General features: G+C 38.9%; 1 protein-coding gene across 1 annotated transcript in view; it reads right to left on the minus strand.

Moving 5' to 3' along the window:
- CADPS2 (Ca++-dependent secretion activator 2) overlaps positions 1–19,329 on the minus strand; it is a 294,288-nt gene that overhangs the window by 178,335 nt on the left and 96,624 nt on the right. Inside the window, exons 7-8 of the mRNA XM_014963349.1 lie at positions 15,935–16,046; positions 6,574–6,713 (exon numbers count right to left, since the gene is read on the minus strand). Coding sequence (XP_014818835.1) covers positions 6,574–6,713; positions 15,935–16,046 — 252 coding nt within the window. The remainder of the gene's footprint in view (positions 1–6,573; positions 6,714–15,934; positions 16,047–19,329) is intronic.

Raw genomic sequence — 19,329 nt, forward strand, 5'->3', positions numbered from 1 at the left:
ATATATAGATGAAGAAATGCTATAGTTAGATAAATATCTACTTATCTTACTATTTGGTTTAGGTAATTATGCTGTGTTGACAACAAACCAAAAAAAACCAACAGGAATCTCTCAGTTACCCCCCTTCCTTTCATAACAGTAATGTTCAGTAACTGCTGAAAAGTGTCGTAGTTTAACCCCAGGCAGCAACTAAGCCCCACGCACCCACTTGCTCATTCCCCTGCCCCCCATGGGATGGGGAAAACTCATGGGTTGAGATGAAGACAGGTTAATAAGCAAAGGGAAAGCTGCGCATGCAAGCAAAGCAAAACAAGGAATTCATTCACTGCTTCCCAAGGGCAGGCAGGAGTTCAGCCATCTCCAGGAAAGCAGGGCTCCATCACGTGTAAAAGTTATTTGGGGAAAAAAGACACCATCACTCTGAACGCTATTCCCGCCTTCCTCCTTCCCCAGCTTTATACACTGAGCAGGACGTCACATGGCATGGAATATCCCTTTGGTCAGTTGGAGTCAGCTGTCCTGGCTCTGTCTCCTCCCAACGTTTTGTGCACCCCCAGCCTACTGCCTGGTAGGGTTGTGTGACAAGCAGAAAGGCCTTGAGAGCTTAGCAACAACCAAAATCATCAGTCCGCTACCAACGCCATTCTCACCCCAAATACGAAACGCAGCACTAACCCAGCTGCCAGCAAGAAAGTCAGCCCCATCCCAGCCAAAACCACGACAAAATGTAATGCAGAAAGTCATTGTTTTTACCTAATGGAAAATACCACTAATTTAAGAAGTCTATGGTGCACGTCACCACATAATAAAAAGTATTAGGAAGGATTTTCTAGGATCTTGGCTACAAACAGGTTTCTAACACTTTTCTTCTCTGAAGCAACTGTATGCCTACTGGTTCTAAGAGAAACTAAACTTTCAGCTTAGTTGAAATCCGGTTTCTTTTAAATTTTTTTCAGTGTTGGTATAACAAATTATTTAGAATTATTCTGACATATCTATATGCTCTGGCTCAGAGAAAGGTCTGAAATTAGTTTCAAATTCATCAGATACAACAGAAAGGCCTATCTGTGACAGAGATCATACAGCATTTGCTAAAAGTGCGATCGTATTCCTGACATCTTACTTTATCTGTAAAAGGAAGGCAGAATTGAAATAGAGTAATTTCAGTGTGGTCACCTTGCATATTTCTCTGAGATAACAATTCTGGAAGCAGATCTCATCTTCAGATGAGCCCTCAGATTACACATCTTGAAGTTATCAAGCTAATTCTGTTCTTCCTCCTGCCCTTCTTTGCTAGGTGACCATGGACAAGCAGCATGTAAGAGCTGTAAGAGCTGGCAACACCGTTGTTCTGGCTAACTTCAGGTTCCCCGTGGCTCTTCTTAGTTGACTTATGAGCTCACCAGTAGCTATGACAACGGGTTATCCAGGTGACAGTCACACACTTCAGCCCTACCCACTGAGCAGCCAGCAGAATCCAGTGCTATCCCCAGCTTGGTCACTGAAATGTTTGTGACCTTGGGTGATCTCTGTTCATTCCTGTGCTTCATTTCACTCATCTGTAAAACACATAATTACACTCGCCTTCCTCTCCAATGAACTCTTTTAACAATGGGTGACAAGTGTCATAAAAATGAAAGGGGAAAATTACTTATCCTCTAATTCTGCATCTCGGAAGGCTGCTAACCAGGGCATTCATCTCACAGATTTTCTTTAGCTCTAAAACAGCAGCAGCAGCAGGAGAAATGTGATACTTCAGTCACGTACAGGAACCAGTAGCTTTATTTATTGTTTGTTAATGCTCTCCTAAGAACATTGCAGTCCATTCCAAGGGCATGAGAGAAAACTTTTAAAAAGGTTAGCAAATTCATAGTAATCTTTGTATTCTGAAAATACACCCATAAAATAATAATAACAGTAAGTTGTGAGAGAAAAATGATGTCACACTGATTCCTTACAATCAGACAATCCTTACAATCCTTTAGAACACAAGTTCTAAAAAGTAGTCAAAATAATTGCTTTACAGATGAGGGACAGGGACAAAATCTAGGCATGTTTATGCTCAAGTGTTTATAGAATGAATATTCCAAACATAAATGTTTATGACATTAAAGGTATAAGAATTCTATATGCAACATGCCATAGCAGAAAGCAGAACAGAACTTACAAAAATGAATTTTGCCTTTCAGATCTTGGAAAAAGTTCCGGACAAGAACTATCTGAAATGTTTTACTTCAGAAGTCAAACTCAAATATCACTACTTTGTAATACTGTCCTGTTTAGGCTGTTCAATTTTTAAGAATTCCATTGTACATTATTATTTATTTTAACTTTTATAATCCTTTTAAAGCAAGCTATCTGAAAAAATCTCAGTATTCTTTTTTTTTTTTTCTAGATTGGAAGCAATAGAATAATACCCTTTAGTAACCACTAGGCTATGCTAACAGACAACTCAACTGACACAAAATCTACTTTTAAAAATCTACATGCTTTAAACACATGTGGATATGCAAAGGCACATTAAAAAAAAATAACCAAACATGCATTAGAAAAGGTATTTACAGTAACCCACCGATCTTGAGTGGATTAACCTGTCCTCTTTGGGTTTTCAACACTAATTTAATTACGAGTTAAAGAGAGCCAAGTGAGCCTTCCTGAAGCAAGCTACCTCCCTAACGCTGCCCATCTACCTCGACAGAAATCAACAGGCTTTTAGCATTTTATACAGGATGTTTCTAAACCAAATTTTGCTTATTTCCTCTGATGGTTTGTTTTAGGTTCAAGAAGAGATGAATAGAATTGTTACAAAACCTCCTTTTGTATGGATGTTGGCTTTATTACCTTAATATCAAGGACAAAAAAAAATAAACTTGTATATGCTATGGATTTTAGACCAGGAAAATGTTACCACATTCTATGAGAAGACAACAAATACATTACAAATTATGAGAAAGGAATCTGAAGTACCATGAATTGCCAATACTTGGGCCTGTTGCACAAATCCCCATCAACGCATGACGTTTACCTTGTCATTACTCGGAATTTCTAGTTGTGCATGTTTCCCCTTGTGATCCACTGACAGGGTTTAAATAGGAAAGGATGGCTATATATCCTTGAGGTTGTTTCATACTTTGAGAGCCTTTCATGCAAGAATTAAAAAAAAACCAACAACCAAACCTAAAATAATTAGATCATGTTTACTGTAAGACATATATAAGTATTCTCTATTTTTTAAACATTTAACAGAACATATAGAAAAATCACTGAGTGTTTTCTTGGTCAAATGTTTTTTTAAAAATCACATTAGTGGAATAACACTAACTGTATGAAGGTGTCATCATAAACATGTGTAAAAGTCATGTGGTTATCAAAGCTACCTCTTTTTTGCTGAGGTACAAATGAACTGCAATTGAGATTCATAGTAGTGTTGAGTCATAAGGATTTTTATTTCTTCTTAGGTCTCAATTTGTATTGAAAAAAATGCCAAGTTTATAATTTTATTTGAAATATAATTACTTGTTATGACTGTGGAAACTGGGAAATATGATCTGAAGGTGCTGCAGTCAGAATACTATTTGTGAATTAAAATCTCAGTTTAAGTACAAGGCAGAATAATTTGTAAAACTGAATATTCTTGAAGCATAAATGCGAGACAGGTTTTCAAGTCTCTCAGCACATCCCCTGTGTCAATAAGTAAAGTCAGTCTTAAAAAGGAGAAACTTTTCTGATTGAATAAAACTGTAAACCCACAATTAGTTTGAGCCTGTGGGTTTTGCTGGGTCTTTGATTTCTGCTGACCCTGCAGAATTTGAAATATTTGAGCATAGCTCCCATATCTGAAAAAACAGTCTCTTAGTACCATTATTATTTTTTTTAATCATGATAGAGCATTAATCTAATAAAACCCCTCTTTCTGCAATTGGCTGTGGGGTAAAATTTTAATTCAACTTTGAATAGATTTTGAGATTCTCAGCTGAAAGTCATTATCTAATGCCAAGAGATTGCCTTTTTCTCCTATGAGACAAATATCAAACTTGTATATTAGCTTGTTAACTCAGACTGACACAGAAGATGTAATTTGTCTAGTTCAAAGATTGGGCAAAGATAAAGCACGAGAGGTTTCTGTAAAATAAAATGAAGAATTAGAACTCAACTGGGATAATCACACTAATCACATTAGAAGTCTGTTACTAAGATTGTAAAATTTAACTTGCTAACGTGACAAAATTCCAGCAGCGAGGACAATCACATTCTTTCCTCTGTTTATTTCTTCCCTTTTTGTGTACCCTATGACACTGTGCTTAAATATCTGTCCACATATTAAAAATAAAATAAAATAAAATAAAATAAAATAAAATAAAATAAACAAAAGCCTCCCAGCCCTTTTCATTCTTCAGGATAGCAGCAGCTGCCTTCCAGGTCTTCAACACCTTATTTTCTCCTACGGGCTATTTCATTGCATGTTACGCAAACATTGCTTTATAGAGGAATCAGGTTATTTGGTTTTCTGCCTGGTGGGGGTTCACCAGGGAGCTGCTGAGGCCTGACACTGCAATAACCCTGCCCAGCAGAGCATAAGCCTTTGGCCACGTGTTAGAGAAGTGACCGTGCCCCACTTCCCCCCAGCTCCTGAAGTGTGTAGGAAACTTCTACCAGTTGCTTTCTCAAGATTTACCTTCAAATGTCTACAACACTGGGAGGTGGCATTATTCTCCCTTCATAACAGGAGAACTGAAATACCACCAATTTTAGATGAAGATCTAATTTTTAGGATATTTGGAGTCTAACAGTGCAATGTATATTTACAGCCCAGTTTCCACTCATTTCACCTAGTACTTGTGAGTGTTGGGTGCCCCTATGAAACCAGATCCCAGTTTATCAAACAGCACAAGAAAGAAGTAACTTACCACCAATTACTATAGGTGGAAAAGCTCATTTTCAAGCTCTTATAAGACAAGTCCTTCTAAGCAGCACAAACAAGAATAAAAATCAGCTCTTCCAGGCATCCCCCAACTACCTTAACCACAAAATATTCCTTTGCCTTCCTGTAATACCGTCCATCATCCACCGTGTGTTAACAGCCTCTTCACAAGTGAGGATTTCTCTGATAACACAGTATCAGTTCGGAACCAGAACAGCTTCACTCTGTGTGTTGAAGCAGGTGGGAATCCCTCTTGAAAAAACAGCAAATGACCACTTAATACTTACATTTACTCAGGAAGCCAAGAGAATGCTACAGAGCATGCCTCAATGACGACATTTCTTAACATTAACAGTTCCTGACTGTACACATTAATTATTCTTCTAACAGGTGTTTTTTTTCCCTCCAAACAAATACCTTCTTCTGCCCTCTCACTGCAACTTCAGTGCCACCATACAGTACTTCATCAACTTTTTCAATGGTTATTGGAGGAATTATTAACCTTTTTTTTTTTTCCATTTCAGACATATTTAAGGTGGAAGAGCCCTCCCTCGATGCCCTAACTTTTCTAGACAAACGTATAGGTAATTGTAGCTAATGGCTATAAAGAAAGGGAAATGATGATGGACTTGGAGCATTTTTGGTGGGAAGAACAACAATATTTGCCTGGAGAATAGTGACAGCAGTGTCCCTGAAGTGAAATGAAGAAGTAAGCAACTGTGCCAGGAAATGACGATTCAAAATCAATGTGAAGAAGTAACGAGCAACAGCAGAGGAAAGGGATAATAATTTAATTAAATTATTGAAAGTAGTATTGGACTGGGCAATCCATGTAATGTCCAGACAAGAAGACTAGCAACTTAAACCAGTGTGGAAAAGCAAACTAGGAGTTTAGAAAGACCCTTTGAAGACCCCAGAAGGACAGCCTCCCAGGCACAAGAGCCTCTGTGGAAACCTGGGAGCACAATGGGAAGAAGCATCGGAGCCTTGTCCTCGTTTCTGGAGACCCAGGTCAAAATAAATTCCATGTTATACACTTGGGGTCGCTGACAGCACAACCCAAACATTTTTAGTAGCCTGATGAAAAATGGGGACTTCTCCCAGTTACTTGTTGGGATAGATGTCTGGGAGCACAACATCCCTGACATAGTTGTAATGTGGGGTGTGCAACCAAACCACTGAAGGTTTGTCAAACCTTAAACTGGTTTTGTACATAAATTCCTTTCAAGAGAAATACCATGCAGAGAAAGAAAAGGAGAGACTATGTTACAATACCATCACATTCAAGTATATAATTAATCCTATTGTAATGGAAAAATATGTTCTTCCTAAATATCAAGGATTTTTTTTTAAAGTTCTATAAATTGTAACATTCAAACCCAGTTTCTGAATGACACTGTACTCTTAGTTCTGCATCTCAGAGTTAGCTCATCATCTGCCTTTACACATCACTGAACATCTGAAATGAATGTCATTCCTGACTATTCCAAACTCTATGTATAAAACAAGGATATAGCACAATGCCATACGATAGGAACAGTTGTACACATTTGTAACATTGAACAAACTTCATGTTTTCAGCTGCGTAAGGTTAAACACAGGCACAGCAAGGCAAAATAATAAATACAGGAAGACAGAAAATGGACGCTTACCCACAGTGCTTCATGTGAGGTGGTTTATCCATTCTCACCGCCAGTTTAATTTTCAAGTCATTGTCCTGGCTGTTTTTGGGGACTATCATTTTATGCAGATCAGGTGACTTCGGGCTATTGGAAGTTGGGTACAACACTACCTGCAAGTCATAAAATAAAAACTTCAACCAGTTGATACAAAAAGACTCTGATAGTCTTTAACATTAACTTCAAAGCAGTGAAGATTCTTGTATTTCCTCCGATCTGAAAGATGACTAATAAAGGTTTCATAAATCTAATAAACCAGTTGACTCAATCTTACTGTAATAGACGAATGTCCAAAATGAACTCATTAATTTTCTTACAAATGGTAATTTTCATATTATGAGTTAATAAAATTTCCTTCTGTAAGCTCATTCTGAATTAACAGTTTTAAACAAAAAGGAAGAATTGACACTTCAAAATGGCCATGTACAATCAAACAAGAATAGGCCTAAACTTTTACACTGCTCAGTGCTCTGCTGGAAACATCCTATTGAAACAATTTGCTGTTGCATTATGCAACAGATTGCCCCCCCAGCAGTGACATTGCTTTAGCAAAGAAAAAATATGCTCTTTCTTACCAACTCCCTTTCTTCATTAGCATTAATAAAAGCCAGTTATAGTGAAAATTGCGGAAACTGGAGATTAATTACAAAGCACCGTTGTTGCAAATGGCAAATAATAAATATAAGATATTATGGCTGGTGCACATGTGGTATGAAAGAAACCTTTTGTTTAATCTATAGTGGTAGACATAAAAAAAAAAAAAAATACACTGAATTTTAAACATTCCTTTTTTAAAACATTTATGCAAATTTCTTGATAGTTTTACTAGCTAACCATTAATTTTAGATTAATATTAGTCACAAGTTGTTAAAAATGTATTTATTTACCATTCAGAAAGTTTATCCATTTATAGCCAGTATAATTAAATATTCCTACTTCATGAAATCCTTACCCACAGTCACTCGTTTAGCAGTTAAATGCTGCTGGAACATAATTTCCTTTCATTCTTATTATAAGCACTACTTTTGAATCCATTTAGACTCTAAAATATTCTTAATATGTTATTTGGGAGACTTTTGTAACATTCAGTGAGTTTTGAATTACCATTATCAGGAAGCAGTATTTCAAAAGTAACAACATTCTAAAAACCAGCGTTCTTCACATCTTTTATTTCTTGAAAACTAAAATTAATCATAATGTTAACCATCAAATTAATTTCTTATACATAGTACTTGTGCCTTGTGTCACATACATAAAACACAATATATTCTCCTCTGTGATATTAGAAAAGTTAAATCAAGGATTTGAGTAAGAATCTCCAAGCAAGCATAAATCTAAAAGATATTACCAAGCCAAAAAATATTACAATAGTGTCATTCAGATCTAATCATTTGAAAGATGACATAAACTGAAGGCCTTTAGCTTCTCATCTCGGTGTTTTGCAGAAAATACGTTCCTGCATCCTGTTAATATCAGGAGCTCTAGTGAAGCAGAGAAATACGATGCATCACCCCTAATCAAGTGTGCAACCTTTATAACCGCAGTGGGAGAAATAACCTGTCAGATCTATTGAATACATTCAGAACTTTTTAAAGAGATAGCAGAAGAATCAGTATGTTCTGGTTTTAATAAACCAGGAGGCTACTTTTTTTTTCTTTTTTTTTGCAAACACTACTTCTAACAGAGCTTATTCCTTCTTTCCCAAGAAAAAGCTGATTTTCACTTTGAGTAAAAGCCATTCCTTAAAAAGCATTTAAAAGCATTATGAGTGTGGCTACCTTTGTGTTCTGATGCATCAAACAGAAAATGATTTTCAGTTTGTTTATCTTTTTAAATGCAAGATTATAAAAACAAAATTATTACTCATTCCTTGCATTTAATCACTTGGCATTCACATAGGACTGTAAGTGATGATACAAATTTTTCTGCTTCTAGAGGCTGCAGTTTCTGTTGTCCTGTAACAGCTTATTAGAGCCCATGCATCTCAAGCAACATCTTTCTCCTGTCAACTTCTTGAGTTTTCAGAATGCTGATGAAAATATAAGCAGACAAGTGTGTAATTAATTCATAACTTCAGTACTGACAATTCCTTTTCTGAATTTTTAAAGGATTATTTTGGAGCTTCGTTTTCAAAGCTCTCACAATAAATAAGTATCTGGCAGAATATTTAAGTATGCACTATGCTGTGTTTGTATTACACTTTGTCATGCCTGCCAGCTTTAAACAAGGAGAGCTAAAAGAACTTTGTCATCAAACTTTTTATCTTTACACACAAACACACGTACACACATGCACAGAAAGCATTTGACAGGTATTAATTATCTACACAATAACCTTCATACTAACAGCGCCCTTAGGGGCAATACTAACCATTGTGTACTATATCATCAGGTGCCACAGACTGTATCTTGAAATCACTGAAACCAAAACACTGGGCAAACGTTCCTTAATAAGCAAAAAGTTGCTGAACTTTTTATTAAAATCATTCTCTCGATTCTGGCACACTGTGATGCAATGTCATTGCCATTGTCCATGGAAAAACCTTCCTGGCTGTTCTCTCTCAGATTTCCTTTCTGCACTACTTAAGGGATTTTAATCTTCTAATTGTTCTATAATCTACTTTAAAAAATAAAATGGTATCGACTCATATCTCTTCTCTGGAGGATATAAAACACACCTACAGGATGCTCTTTCACTGTGCCTAAAACTTTAGAAGTTTCATAAAATTCCTACTACATCATGTATTTCTGAATTAACTTTTATTTTATTTTAATTAATCTTATTTTATTGTTCTTATACCTTATACCTACGACACACTTTGAGATCTCAGACTTTCGGCACAAGACCTTGGTAATCACAGTCATTCTGAGAAGACTATGCTGAGCTTTGGCTCACTGTCACAAGCAAAAAAAAAAAAGAAAGCAAAGAATCTCTGCATCTGCTCCTTAATGTATGGGCTGAGACAGATGACACTTAACATGCTATTACAGACAACCCTTATCTTGCCTTCAGCCCAGCTCACACCACACAAGCTTAAAGAGAATAAAGATGCAGCCCATCAACAATGTCTTCTTCATAACACAGCCTGGGCCATCTTCAAAAAGCAGACCAAACCCTCATCTTGTTCCCATCCCCAAAGAGGTGCCCGATGCCTGGAGCTGCCCTAATGTCCCCCGTCCTGTCCTGCTCCCTGACACCCCAGGGAGCCCCTGCTGCTCCTGGCACCCAGCTTCCTATCTCTTCTTCAAACTTTATGGTCACCAACAGGAAAGCCAGAAGATTTTATGAGACAAAAGAAGTTCCCGTGCCTGATGTGCTCTTCCAGATCACAAATGGTGCTACAAATGATTTCTTTTTGCCATTGACCAAACCCACATTTTATTTTTATCTTATTCCATACCTAGGATGCAAAATTTTAGCCTCAACACTTAAGGTCTGGCTAAGTTACAAGCAATTGAGAACTGAATCTTATGTCGCCAGGCCTTAATCAAAAGCAGCATTGACAGGTTTGTTCAGAATAAACAATACACTTGTGGTCACACAAAAAACCTCATGACAAACTGGAGAAACCAAGTTCTCTAACTCCTGTGGTTTACCAGAGGCACTTCTAACTCATTTTGTGATTATTTAAAACTGTGAAAAGCAGCGAGTGCCCAGGACATAAGATCATATGTTCCCTCAGCTGCATTTGTTGAAGCTTTCATCACACTATAGGACTAATTCATGCTACAGAAGGTTTTTTCTTTCATGTTGTAAAATGTAGTGATTTGAAAAGATGCCAGTGCGAGCAGAGAGGACAGGCAAATTTTATGTTACGAAATAAGCACCCATTATTATTTGGCACATGCAAATTTATGCTGCTGGTCACTGTCTGAGCAAAGACGATAGGAAAATTTCCTAGTTAAACATACTGTTTTACTGATTAGAAAATAGCATTGCAGACCAAAAATCTTTGAAGCTGGTTCAGAAATAGATGACTAGAAATGTCTACTGACTCCTCTCAAGTCACTTTCTCCCCTAACTTCAAAGTTTGGAGCTGTTCTGAGTTATGCCAGCCCCTTGTCCAAAGATAGGTTACTGTCAGAGAGACAGAAGCTGCAGTCAGTGTGATGAGAAGTGAAGTTCCCTCAAACACCCCAGCAGCAGCCTGCCAAGCACAGCACCACACTGGCATGCCCTGTGCAGGAAGTTGTGATGAACTCCTGCCTGGCAAAAGAAACTCAAGGGAAGGGCAAGAATGGAGGTAGAAATGGGAAAAGGAGATGGCTCTCTTGAAATTAACTCCCTTAGAGAAGTTCTCACCTAGGGAACCCCTAAAGAAAGGGTTAATAAGATCTTGATCACCAAGGGAGCTTATGAGTATTTTATACAAGCTCCATCATCTCACCTATTGAACGATCTCTCACTTTCCTGCTATGATTGTATTACAGCTGAGACACTGAGACAAGACATTAGGTAACAGATGGTTAAAAAGAAACAAAAATCAAACAGAAATACTGAACAGGTGCATGGTGAGAGAGCTATCTAATATGCTGCTGTTGACAAAGAACTGGGAAGGCTTTGCAATTTATGCAATCAATGGACCTCTGCTGATGCTGCCAGCTGAACACTTACCTTAATAGATGTTAGTGAAAGATAAAAGTTGCCTTTAAGTCCTTCCCAAACAGCCTCTTCCCCAGATCTAAGAGAGGGTATGCCTGAATGGAAAATATCTCAAGAATTTCTGATGAGAGGCTTTCTCAGAGAAGCTACTGAGAAAATCCCTGTTAGTGTGGAAACAATACCACTCCAGTCAGACATAGCAGGGTGCTGACAGGCAGCCTGGTCGGAGAGCAAGAGTAAAGTGGGGAGTGGAAGCAATCTCTTATAATTTTCCAAACTTAAGAGAAAGACAGAAAAACTCAGCCCTGCAAAACCTCAGTCATTTCAAAATGTGATGGACAAAAACATTCCCTAGGATGGCAGGCTTTAAATTAAAATATTCACAGTATGAAATCGTCTCTGCTCAGCAGCCCTTTCAACACAACACAGAAGATAACCAACATACCCAGTCCAGTTGGCATTCAGAGACTAGGCAAGTACAGGTACCTACCCAGTAGAATTATTTTATAATGTCTTTAAATGAAACCTAGAGTAACAGCACCAATGAAAAAAATCCATAACTGCACAGCTAATTATTCCTGGCTGCCGCTGACTGTGACAAGCAGGTTGTGAGACAATAGTTCCCTTTTAATTGAATAGTCAAAGCGACAAGACTGAAATATTCTTATATTCAAAAAGTATCAGCACTCAAACACCACCTGCTGTTCTCACATTGTATTCACATGTGTGCTAAGCAAGCACAACGGCTGTCACTTTGAATTACTGGGTTTGAACATCTTCATACAGAAAGTACTGAACAAGGAAAAGTGATGTCAGATCCCTGAGTTTCAGATACCACCAGGCTGCTTTTTTAGAAGTATTTACTCCAAACTCTGAAGGTTTCTTCATGCTTCCTCAGTTGCACGTACAAATGCAAACATCAATTCTGCCTTCTATACACACACAGAAAAATTATTTAAGCAGTCAGATCAGTGTCAGTCACACAAAACTTGTGCCACACATTTCAAAGATATTTGAATAAAGTAAGTTCTTCATGTCTCCTTATTAGAGAAAAATTAGCTTCAAAGATGCAGCCTGCCTCACTTTCTAGAAGTTAAATTCAGTGGCTCACTGTATGCAGAGGTCTGCACAACCACAGACAGAGCACGACTCCAGAAGTTCATGTTCTGCAGAACCCAAATCCAAACAACATCCTTTCCCCTCCTGTGCAGCACTTGTCTCCATTTTCGATTTCAGTGGAAAACTGAGTTTGTCCAACTGTCCTCCAGTTTGTGAAGAACAGAGACTAAAGGTTAAGATCTGGTTTTTGTTTGAAGACACTCAAAGCAGTCAGCAGGGAGCCAGAAGAATATCCCCCATCCCCCAGCAAGCAAAATCTCCTCTTGTTATTCACAACTGAATTTATTTTGTTTTTTTTTTTTTTTTTAGAGGAACAGAGCAATGCCAGACTAGCAACAGAGTAAGTACTACTTCCCGTTGGTTAAGCATATCTTAAATGCCTTGAAGTGAGAAGATGTTAAGTATAGGCAACAACCCTTCTGTCTCTTGGTGCTCACCTGGTAACTTCTGCAGTAGAGGCTGAGCTGCCCCCAGCTTCTGCTTCCCAACAGGGAGTAAATAAAGCTGTAAGTATGGTCTGCTCTCTCTCCTGAAAGCATGAACCTGCATCCTTTCTGCTCCAACATGACATAGTTACTTCTGGAAACCAGCATTGCCTTCTCCTTAAACCAAGGAGCTGCGGTGCCATCATGCTGAGATCAGGGCCTACATATGAAGTTTGTAAGTGTGAGAGACTGCCATGCACTGATGGGGTCAATGGAAACGCCTTCTCCTCTGTGGCTCTGGGAAACCTTTGCTGGGTCCACATTTTGCACCTTAGATCTGTTTTCAGAAACAGCTGATCGCTTGGTGGCAGAAGAAACCCTTTGGTATGTGATGGAAGTTCAAAATTCAAATCATGTAGCTTGATGTCACCTTCTATTTCTAATTATAGATTAAACGGGACAAAACTTTCACATGCAAACTTCAATAATGTAGAAAAGTGGTCTTGGGTCAAGACACATGCTTTGAAGAAGTACACAACAGAGGAGAGTTAATGTCCAGAGCCAGCCTACCTCAGAAGGGCCAGGTTTGAGTTGAATATTTAAGTACAGAAAAAATACCAGCAGAAGTATCTTCAGGCCTTTTCAGTGCATGGCAAACCTACCTCAATCAGCTGCACTCCTGCAAGTCACTGCAGTGTACTGACCAGGCATAAAATTGCCAAATTCTGTTAGAATTAAACTTTATCTAGTGGGACCCTGCAATTTTTTAAAGGCCACCTGAATTTAAACCTCTCAAACCTGAAAATGAAGGCATTGAAAACAAAAGAAGCCTTTGAAAGCTAAAATGTATATAGTGAATGTACACAAACCCTTTTTTTTCTTTTGGTAAAAATTCTGTCAAGCATTCTCCCAATCTCCCCTGAAGGTAGCAACCACCACTCAAACAGGTTGGCAGGTTGCCCCTTCTCCACCAGCTGGAAGGTGTCTCTCAGCAACCCCAGTCACTGCCAGACCTGGGAAATGCAGGAGGACAGACCAGACACCCAAACAGGCTGATGGCTTCCACAGCTGACATGCCCTTTTTCATGTTCTTTTCCACTGCTAAGGACCATCTACTAATGTCATTGTGGGAGGTTTATCTTGTACAGACTTATCTTTTACAGAAGGTACTTTTGGGCAAGGATGGGGCCTGGACATTTTTTGGTAAATCAGGAATGGATTATAAAACATAAAATCCCAGCATCTCTCAGGTGCTTCTGTTTGCTATGCCCAATCTCAACACAAGAGTTAATACAAGGGGAAAAAAGGTGATGGCCTTTGTCCTTTGTGACAAGGGGGAAAAAACCCAGCAAAAAGTGATGATTTTAATAGCCTAATTCTGGTACAAACCATCAAACCTCAGAGCATCTGATAAGAGCATGCAGACTCTGCTGAGGGAGAGTAAGAATCAGCAACAGAAAGCAGAGATTGCTCTGTCTTTCCTCACCTTTTATATACCTTGCTTTGTCTCTGGGAAAACTGGGTCAGACTCCATCCAATAACAGCAGTAGGCTCAGCCCTAGCCCCTCTTAACTACCTATTTTTATTTTCTCTCTCTCCCTCCACCACTCTGAACCAAGAAAGGAAAGTTATTACCTTCTTTAAACTGGTTTGGGCCAGCTGACAAACAGAGATGTGTCAGAAGGCAGCCAGGAGAGGGAAGGGAGAGGCCACAGGGAGAAAATACAAAGCAAACCATCTGGGGCCATAAGATACAGTTAAGGCAAAAGCTACATTCAGTATTTTACATTTGAAATGTTTCCATTCTCTAAAAGCATTTAAAATCTTTTATCCTCCTGTTCTAGAAACTTGGACAAGCTGCAGTGGAAGAAAGCAGACCAAGCTTATACCTGAACTTTGGCTATTTAACGTTGCATCCTGTTAACACTTGTAATTCTTAGCCCCTTTATTCTGTTAATGTTTCTTTTCTTCTCCGATTCCCTGGCAATGACTATGCTGGCTACTGTTCACAAAGGCCACGCAGTCCCTTTTCCACTGCCCTGCACCTTTGCATTGACTTTCCTTTTGCTTCTTTGAAAGGACTGAGCAAGCGGAGACAGAGAAGGAACTTCTCTGTGCTCAATAGCACTATGCAGTTCCTGTGAGTCCACCCTTTCACTGTCTCTTTTTATTCTTCTGAATCCAGATATTGCTGACTCTGGGCTGCTCAGCTGTGCCCCCGTGGCTCCTTTGCTGTATCTGGCCATGAGACCTGCCTCGCTCCTGCCATTGTGCCACCCCTACTGGGAATGTTCCCTGTGAAGACCCCACCTTCAGCTTGGCTGTCCTTGACCAAGTGACCTTGGAGGCCTCTTAGAAGGACATGAGAGGAGGTAAGAACTGTTTACACTAGGGATACAGTCCTGACCTTAACAAGTGGCCCAATGTGTGGGAGACTGGTTTTGTGCAGCCGCTTGCACTTGGAGGACACAAAGTGGGGAAGAGCCCTGCTCTTCCCTACTGGGAAGTTGTCTTTGTGAGAAGAAGCATGACTGAGCGTTAAAACATGAGCCCTCCTCCATGCGTTAGCGTGTCGGAGGGGAGAATTCCAACAGGAGATGGGGGGAGCATGAGATTTGCACATTACCCTCCTCTTTCTATGATACATTGCACTCTCTAGAACATAGTTTTGGCCTACGAAGGATAAGTGATCCTGTCAAGATAGGGAAAATGTGAAAAGGGAAGGAAAGCTCATACAGTACAAGAGTGAGAACTCTTATTTCAATCTGACAATATTATCTCCATCACTCCTTCCCCCCCTCCTTCCATCACTTAAGTCCTTTTTCCCTATCACCAATTGTCCGCTATATTTATTACATGCCAAGTCTTCTCTCTCTCTCCTCTTTGCTCCTAATTTGAATAGCTACAAGCATCGGTAGGTCACCTAGAAATTGAAAAAAGTTTTAAACAAGACAAACAGAACTGTCATGGATCCCTGATGGAAGTTTCTGAAAGGCAATCCAAGTCAACATACCATGTTTTGAGCTACGAAAAGCCACCCTTTAAAAGAAAAGGCACTGCTTGGCACAACTGCAGCAGACCAGGTGCTGTACTGAATACCTTACACCGTTTTATGGCATGTTTTATCAATACTCGCATTCCTACGCATCGTTTCTCACGTATTTCTTGTTTCTATGTATAATACTCACTCTTCCCAGTTCTTTATCTTCCAGTGCCAGCACCCCGGTGCTTTCTGTAAAGAGTTTTACTTTGACAACAGGCCGAGGGTGAGTAGTGGTGAAATCTCCTTGAGTTCCCCACCTGCAATAAATAAAAGAACAGAATTTAACTGGGGCAGAGGATAGTCCTGAGAGGGGTAGGACTGTAAGTTTTTGCATAAAATATTTATTAATGCACTCCTAGAACCTAATTTCCGAACTTTTTGCGGGAGTGGGCGGGAGAGAGAGGGGAGCTACATTTTTGAGCATCCAAGATTAAGTATCTACATGGGAAAATTGGCTTTTCTCTGTGATAAGACAAATCAGGATTTTTCTGTATGACTTTTGTCATTAAAAAAATCAATCATAAATTTGTTAATGGTAAAACCCGAAGACCTGAAATTATATCCACATAGGGAAAAACAGAAGCAAGCAAGAAAGCAAAATAAGAAAAAGAGAGATCTTTTTTTCCATTAAATATATTACATTCACTATCCTGTTGCATACAAGTCAAACTAATTCAGCAAAGAATCACATTTCAATTCTAAAAAAAAAATACTTATATGTTTAAATTTAGGTGACCAAACTATGCAGAAAGTAAGAGACTTGCCAAAAGAAAGCCTTATGTTTTATGAGATGTTGCAACTCAGTACAAACATGTAGGAAAAATGTAAATAGAAATGCAAAAAAAAGGAAAAAAATGTTATTTATCAGAGTGATTATAGCTCTGCAAGATAATTACTGCCACAAGGCTTCATGCTTTTAGAGAAGCTAAATTAGGCAGACAAACTTCTAGTTGTTAATCTCTTATCTCGGTTAAGACACTCTGTTTGTCAGCCTTTCCCCCCCTCTGTGTGCCAGTGGTACATAAAAGAGGAAAGTTATACAAATTAGATTGCAACCTCCTCCGACAAGCTATTCTGTTTTCCTGAGCAATTGCATGGTACTCATTGCATCGATGATACCGATTCTGATTACATTACTAGGCACAAACAAAATGCAAAAAGTAAGCGCAGCTCCAGTTTCTCTTCATTTTTCCCAGTACTTGAGATAATAAGATTAGCAGAAACTACAGAAATAAAGAAAACAAGTGACCTTAAGAGTATGGTCTATAAAAGGACGTATTACACAAGCTAAAATCCTAGAGGGCCTCATTTTCAAAAAGCAGCATTTTAATTTACCATTCAAGAATAATTTACATGGACTCTCCACTGCTGGAAAGGACAAGAGTAGTAACCCTCCAGCAAAGGGATCTAATAGGTTAAAGACCTACCCCCGAGTAACATGAGTTACAGAATGCAAGATAAAGTCCAGAAAGTAATATGCAATCAAAACCAAAAGCTTTAAGAAAGCGGTGGTTCTGTATAAACCAGTCCTACAGGTGGCTGAACACATTCCAGAATACGAAAGTGAGGGTCACTGAAAATTAACCAAATCTGACGTTGCATTCTGTCTGCTTTGCTTTGTCTGGATTAGATAGATGGTTACTCTGTATGTGGTGGACATTGCCTTGATCTCAGCCAAAGTGGTAATTGAAACAGGGACTGTGACGAGAAATTACCTTCCTGAGAGGGAGAAAACCTGTTTCGTGATCTGATGATAGATGCTGCAGCCGCAGGACAAGACAATGCCAAGCCCTGCTGCTCCTCCCAGCACTGGTCCCAGGGGCAGGTTTTGTCACAATACAGAAATGAGATTTCCAAGGAAAAAGCATTTTCATAAAAGATGAGATAGTTGTATCTTCAGCCTCCTCTCCCCCTCCAGATCCCACTATGCAGGAAGAATGCTGCCTTGCAATGTCAAACACAACACAAGCACTTTTGTCACCTGGACTCTCTCTCAGGCACCAGAATATATATGTCCTGAACTTACAGAATCCTTGCACTGTGCACACCACCATGGATAGGACCACCCAAACAATTGACAGATGCTTCCATTAAAAAAGTCAAAATGAAACAAAAGCCCCTCTTCAAAGATCTAGAAGTCATGCTGACTAAAGGGAAAAGAAAAGACCCAGCCTCTCAACAAAGAGAGCATCACGGAGGGGCTGCTCAGCTTTTGAAAGCTGAGGGTCAGGTAGGGGCACCCCAGCACCTGCTCCAGGACCTGCCCAGAAAGTGGTGCAGCTTTCTCCAGAGACATCCCCAGGCTCCACTCCTGCAGGACAGAGCAGGGAGAGATGGGGCACACCTGACCCTTGCCTGAGGAGCCTCATAGAATTTACTTCTCTAATTTAGATGCACAATGAGAGACTGATGTGGATGGGACTAACACTGGGTCATTCACCTGTTTTTGACACTAATGTAGTACTGGAAATAATCTTTAACATAAGATCTGATCACTATCCTTGACTGACATCTTTCTCCCACCCCTTTTTCCGTGTGCAGCAGTAAATGAAAATCCTGGGCTGAAAAGCAATGGTCTGAATCTATTTCTAAAGCTTAATGTTCATGGTGGAAACATTCCATGCTCCTTCACAGTCCTTGCTGATTGGGACTTCAGCTAACTCTGATAGCCTCTTAGGACCATGTCTTTGGAAGTGAATTATCTGGTAGAGCAGATGGTCACAGATGTGCTAATATAATTATAACCACTTGGTTTCTCAAAAATTTAACATTTTTCTTCCAAAACACATTCGTGTTCTCTCAAATGCATTTATTAATACCTATTGAAACACTAATATTTCCTGTTCTCACATCTTCTTGATCCCATTGGAGTAGCTGTAGTGGAACATTTCCATTAAATTTAAAAGCTAAGCTGCTAGGTATAGGTCAGACAAATCTGTATTTTTCTTTTAGGTTGGGGTTGTACCCTAATATTTTGCTGGAGAAATACAGCCCTTCTCAGAAATGTCTTTCTGATCCACAAATTAAAAGCCAACTACCATGCAAAAGATTGTTCGCATTATTCATAAGACTGAATAACTTTTTAGTTGTTTAATTGAACAACTTTTTGACTGTTTTTAAATTAGAACTAACTATGTGGCCTCCAGAATTTGAGCACTGAATAAAGAAAAGTTACTTTTCTTTATATTTTAGCTTTCAATAGCAATAACAATGAAATATTTTCTGCAGGAAAATAAATCCTACAGCTGACTTTTACTTTTCAACCAGGGGAGCAGGTGAACCTTTACGTTGTAACTTGGTTTTCTGTGAAAACAGAAGGAAATTGTATCTGCCACTTCGATCTCATTTGAGTCAAAGTACGATGCAGACAGTTTATTTCAGACTTGCTCTGCTATGGAGATACTGAACAGTGGAAGGAAAATGAGAAGGAAGAACAAGTAAATTAATTCACCTAATTTATGAAATTGCTATTTACAAGAAGCATATCTTTCATAATTCTTAACCTAAGAAAAATTTAATGCTTTATATTTGTAACGGTGT

Source organism: Calidris pugnax, unplaced genomic scaffold (genome assembly GCF_001431845.1).
Source record: "Calidris pugnax isolate Ruff unplaced genomic scaffold, ASM143184v1 scaffold44, whole genome shotgun sequence".
NCBI classification, from domain to species: Eukaryota; Metazoa; Chordata; class Aves; order Charadriiformes; family Scolopacidae; genus Calidris; species Calidris pugnax.